The sequence below is a fragment of the Asparagus officinalis genome, chromosome 3 (genome assembly GCF_001876935.1).
Source record: "Asparagus officinalis chromosome 3, Aspof.V1, whole genome shotgun sequence".
In the NCBI taxonomy this organism is placed as follows: Eukaryota; Viridiplantae; Streptophyta; class Magnoliopsida; order Asparagales; family Asparagaceae; genus Asparagus; species Asparagus officinalis.
This window is the reverse complement of record NC_033796.1, coordinates 35,976,172-35,982,219: the sequence shown is the minus strand read 5'-3', so window position 1 is coordinate 35,982,219 and position 6,048 is coordinate 35,976,172. Positions and strand designations below refer to the sequence as shown.

The 6,048-nt window shown below is 37.7% G+C and overlaps 1 protein-coding gene across 1 annotated transcript in view; it reads left to right on the top strand.

Annotated features, from left to right (window-relative positions):
- The window catches only part of LOC109833783 (nuclear pore complex protein NUP155), a 15,240-nt gene extending 9,921 nt beyond the window's left edge, over positions 1-5,319 (top strand). Inside the window, 5 exon segments of the mRNA XM_020401593.1 lie at positions 1,545-1,738; positions 1,839-2,175; positions 2,592-2,810; positions 2,935-3,263; positions 4,909-5,319. Of these exon segments, the coding sequence (XP_020257182.1) occupies positions 1,545-1,738; positions 1,839-2,175; positions 2,592-2,810; positions 2,935-3,263; positions 4,909-5,026 (1,197 nt within the window). The 3' untranslated portion in view covers positions 5,027-5,319.

Sequence of the window (6,048 nt, the reverse complement as noted above, 5' to 3'; positions counted from 1 at the left end):
CATAAACCCTGAACTTTATAATTAGAGAACCCCTAAGCCACTAACTGAAACACCCTTTATGGGGAAAAAACCCATCCCTCCCTGTAACACCATAACTCTCATAAAATTCCCTGTTTTTCGCTATCCTCTCTCCCTGTACAATCCCTAGAGCGGAATTTTCTCTAATGTTCAGGTTGGTTTTCTGAAACCCCCAAAGTTTAGGAGGGTTTTATCTAACTTTTAAAGTTCATGAACTTTTGTGCAAATCATCCCAAAGTCGGGACAATTTTGTGAAATCTACCCTTTTTAAAATGTGTATTTATTGCAAGACCTAAAATCATATCACCCATGTCATTCTTTTCTTCATATTAATAGCGTCCATGTATCATCTTATCTTTGTTGATATGCCAATTGAGATCTATAAATAGTTTACTCCTACAATTCCTTGCACCAGTTCATTCAAGTTTTTCAAAAATGTCCTTCTAATGTTCTGAGGCAATTTTACTTGTGTTGCATAAGCACTAACGATACTAACTAACTCTATGGCTAGCAAATCTTCATTAATATTATTCTATTTCCAACTATTTTTGCATCTGTGACATTATCTTTTAATGTTTTATCTGTAAGCATTTCCACTTTTGCTATTCCCTGCCTTTTATGTAATAGCAAACTTTAGACCTAATATTTTCAATCTCTCTTGCATCTTCACCTACCCATTAAGTTTCCTGCGAGCAAGTTATATGAATTTTTTTAATCATGATATCCACCAACTCCATTAACTTCCCTTTAAGTTCATTTATATTCCAAGTATCTAATTTAATCCTACTCTCCTGTATAACCCTTTTATGTTTCTGTATAACCTTTTTATCCCTTTTTCTCTTATAACTCTTTAGCCTTTTTGATTCCTACTTGGCACCATATTTGAGAATCTATATGGTAACGGAGATTCTCTATACACCATTGCTTGTCATTGCATTGGGTGACATCAATATAATGCATTGAGTTTAGTGGATACCGTAGTAAACTGCACTTGCCTAATTACCATTACACCAAAGTCACATCATGAAATGCTTTGTGATTGGTACACGCCAACTAATTTTGTTTAGGATTCAGATCATGGAGATCCATCTAGTTTTTATGCATGCCGGCTGTTGATTACCTGACACAACCGTACACCTTTATTTTGGCATAGGACAAACAAAAGGATACACATTACAGACGCTAAAGCGCAACAGTAGCAGAGTATTTATATCAGTATCGTTGGGCTGACCTGTTCTAAAAAATAATTTTGAAGACTCACACAAACCTTTTTTACCAGGATATCCAAGATGTGCTTGCCACAAAACCTTTATACAGAAAACTAAACACCTTTTAAATGCCTAATGGAAGAAACATGCATCTTTGATTGCAGACCTAAGATTTAGTGATGGTCCAGGATATAACTGAAGGAAAATTTCCTCAGTGTCACTTTATTTTTATTGTGCTACTGCATCAGTGAACTAATCAGAGTTAGCTGACTCAAGTATTTTGGTGTTTTATCTTATCACAGTTTTTTTTTTGTTCAGGCAGCAGTAGCACCAGTGGCCTCACCGTTTGGAGCTATGGAGGGTCCTATTCCTTCCAGTCAAACCAAATACCTAGACCTTCTTGCAAAATTTTATGTCCTGAAACGGCAGCACTTCCTTGCTGCTAATATACTTTATAGGTTGGCAGAAAGGCAATGCAATGATATTAGGGAGGCTCCTACTTTGGAGCAGAGGTAAAAATACTGATACTTCTGTCCTTCCAGAAGTTCTTGTGGTTTCACACTATCAATTTCCACTTTCCTATGGTAACAATTACACTTTATCTGTATTCAGGCTCCAATATCTCAGCAATGCTGTGCTGCAGGCTAAAAGTGCAAATAGCAGTGAAAGTCCAGTCAGTTCAGCAAGAAATACTGTCGATGATCAGTTATTAGATGTGCTGGAAGCAAAGCTTGCTGTTCTGCGTTTCCAGATGAGAATTAAAGAGGAGCTGGAACTGATAGCTTCAAAGTTAGAAGATGCACAGGGCATTGCTGGATCGCAGGGTAATGCCCAATCTGATTTTGAGATCGCAATGGCTGCTAAAGACAAGGCTAAAGAGTTAGCACTTGATTTGAAGAGCATTACTCAGTTGTACAATGAATATGCTGTTCCATTTAAGCTTTGGGAGGTGTGTCTCTTCAATTTGAGCTTTTTAGTTTAGTTATGAATTGCACATTTTCATTTCCTTGATGCATTTAAATAAGGACAACTTTTAGTTCAAAACTCTCAATCAGTAGTATAATTTTGGTTTTTACCTACATTGGTCAAATAGATCAACAATGTGTTTGCCTTTCTGCCCTGAGAATGTTGTTTATACCAAAGTTATAGTAACATCTGCTCAATTGTTATTTGAGTTACTTTTTTTCTTGGTGTTTCTGGTTCTTTTTTTGAACTGAAGCTTAGAATCTGAAGAAATTATTGGATGTTAGGCACTTCGTGTTTTATGCATATAAATACTTCAGCACTTCATACTTTTACTAAATTTGCAATGTTGCTTTAAGTATTTATTGGTAATTTAAAAGGTCCTGACACTTTTTGGCTCAGATATGCTTGGAGATGTTAAACTTTGCAAGCTATTCTGGTGATGCTGATAGCAAAATAGTTAGAGAAACTTGGGCTAGGCTTCTGGATCAAGCACTTTCAAGAGGGGGTGTTGCAGAAGCTTGTGCTGTTCTAAAGAGGGTAGGGTCAAATCTTTACCCAGGAGATGGTGCTTGCTTGCCGCTAGATACATTATGTCTTCACCTGGAAAAGGCTGCCCTGGTAATTGTCCTCTCACCCCTGGAAATTGTACCAAATTTTTATGTGGATTCTTAGTACTGATTTCTATTCCTTTTGTATGCACTTTTCTTAGATTTGCTGATAACCTTTTTCTTTTTTCTTGCAGGAACGGTTGACTTCAGGAGTTGAACTAATTGGTGATGAGGAAGTTCCAAGAGCCCTTCTTGTTGCCTGCAAGGGTGCACATGAGCCCGTAATAAGCATCTATGACCAGCTAGTATCTAATGGAGCCTTTTTACCTTCCCCAAACCTGAGACTGCGTCTCCTTCAATCAGTACTCGTTGTTCTACGTGAGTGGGCTTTGTCAATCCTTGCAAATAATATGGGTACAACTGTAGCTGGAGCCTCCTACATTTTTGGTGGCAGTTTCTCCTTGGAGCAGACAACAGCTGTAAAGCGAGGCATTCGTGACAAAATTGCTAGTGCAGCTAACAGGTAAGCTCATTCTTGCTTTAGTTTGTGATCTATTAATTTTGTGTAGTGATCCAACTTTCTTTATGATTTTCAAAATACTGCAGTCCTGAACTTTCTTTTTTTCCTTTTTTGGTGCTATTTTTTCTTTGTTTGTTCACAAAGGGTGTTAGAAGGTGCTAGCTCCCACAGTATGAAGTATTTACTGCCTCTGCAGCCTTTGGCTTACGCTTTATGGCTAATTGCTAGTCTGCGGTCATTGACATAAGACTTTGGGTTAAGTGGTTACTAACGGACTGGTATTATTAGTCTGTCAAGAAATACACCAATTATCAACAACCCTTAAATGTGGATGGAGATTTAAAAAAGCTCTCAAAACCTTAAATTAAGATTGGTGCATCTGTCTGAGCTTTTATAGGCAGTTGTCAGGTTAGTCTTGCTGACAGCAGTTACGCAACTTGACGAAGCACACTATGTAATTGAACAAAATGAATTAGCGTTCGGCTATGTGCGATAAAGAATAGAACTAGAGAGTTTCTGGCATTGAGAAACAGGTTTTAAAACTGAAAGGGAAGACGGGGAAAATATGAAAAGGTTTAGAGGAAAGGGAGAAGAGGGAAGTAATAAGACATTGAGGAGATTTTATACCTTCGTTATGTAGATTTTCTTTATTGAGCTTTATCTACTCCCATGTTGAACCCACAAAGTTGATTTGCATCTTTAAATTCATCATAAACACAACACAAATGACAACCATCCAATCTGCTAGTTAACCATCGTAGTTTATCTTCGTCGTTAGTTCCTAATGATAGTTTTCTCCCTTTATTTTCTTGTTTCCCCTCTTTAAATTCCTTTCAATCAATCTTTATTCTTTCATCTCTCTCTAAGCCACTCCAAATCTGACGGTACATTGTTGCACATGTTTTTGGGCGTATTTAGGAAACCCCTTTATGCTGAGGAAAGCAATTTTAAGGAATATGTCACATTTCATGAAGTGAAAGCAATGTTACATTAAACGTTGGGCGCTTCTAGGCGTCGGACTTGGCGCCCAGCGCTTAGTCGCCTAGGCGGGCGCCTAAGCGGTTTCTGGGCGTTTTTTTTTTCTTTCTTCATTTAAGTGGTGGTCGATGAGGTTTTGCTGAAGGTCGGAGGAGGTAGTGGAGATGTTCATATTTGGGGTGGTCGATGAGGTTTTGCTGAAGGTCGGAGGAGGTAGTGGAGATGTTCATATTTGGAGGTTAATAGATTTTGGAGGACGTGTAGGCTACGACACATAAAATCACAATCAAGACCTATAAGGTGCAATCTACGTAAGCAGACAATGCTCCCCTAAACGCTCATAAAATCTAGGTGGGCAGTCTAAATACCGTCTAGACGCTAGGCGCTAGTTAGGCGGCCTAGGTACCGCCTAGGTCTAGACGTACGTCTAAGCGGACTAGGCGGAGGTTTTTTAAAACAGTGAGTGAAAGCTAGTCACGTACAATTTAAGATAATGCGATTTTGTCAGAAGGAAAATGACGCAATGTTTTATTTCGTATTCTAACTAACTTTTTACTTTGAGAAATAATTTTCCTGGTGTGCATATCACTTCTCTCTTTTTTCCTTTAATATTCTATCAATGATTGTTGTCTGTAAGATAGTTTTTCTTGTTGATATATTGCGTTGACAGATATATGACTGAGGTGAGACGGTTGCCACTTCCACAAAGTCAGACTGAGCCTGTATACCGAGGCTTCAGAGAACTTGAAGAAAAAATGATGACTCCATCTTCATTTCATCGTTTCTGATATCTTTACAGCATTCAAGGACTTGTATACCAATTTCATTTCTTGTATTTATTTTTTTCCTGGACGAGAAAGAAATGTCAGAAAATAATCAGGGTTTTGGTATCATCCATGTGTAAGAGCCCAATAGCTGAGTGATGTGTTGTATTCTAGTATAGCATATTACCCTTTTTTATTTTTAGGGGTTCGCGATTTTCTTCCAAGAGTTGTTCACTGCATTCGGATCACAATGTCGTTCTCTGGTTGTGCTGAGTAATGAATCTTTTGTGGAAGATGGCGGAGCTACTCTGCTTGTATCTGATAACGTTTGCTTTGTTTTGATTCAATGGATGTGGTTTTCATAGGGACGGTGCTCTTTTCCCACTGGTACCAAGGATCCGGAGTGTCTCAATGAGATTGGGAGGTAATCCCAGGCGGATTCTGTAAATAGATTGGGAGTAGATCATGTTATTTTGAGCAGGTTTAAATGTTGGGAGTTTGGCGGCAAATGGATCAGAATTTTGGAAAGTGGTTCTTGTCGCCACAAGTGGAAGTAGTAAAGTGAATAGAGAGTGAAAGGCTTGGTTTTTTTACCCTTTCTTGATTTTCTCGAGAAAGGAAGAAATTGGAGGGAAATCGAAAACGGTACCTTATCCGTTAACAAACTCAGAATAAATTTTGTAAGCTAATTAGGTTAGATCTATATATGTACTGAATTAGACAAAACGTATTTAAACTATGAAATTGTTAGGAAATAGACAAAATATCCACGCATACAAAATTACCAATTTTAACCAACACGCATCACAAAATTTTCCCTAAGCTTTTAATTTAATTTGTTAGTTTTTTTTTATTTTTCTCAAGTAAAAATCTCTCTTAATTTTTTTTCCTTTTAAAATTTCTGTTTTCATTCATTTCCTGAAATCTAAACATACTCGAATATGAATCTTAGTAAGGTAATAAGCGCTCTGCAGTCTTCTATTTGGACGGTTGAGATTTGAACTGACATCCCAGTGTGCAGGAGAAAAATAGGTGGACTGATGAGA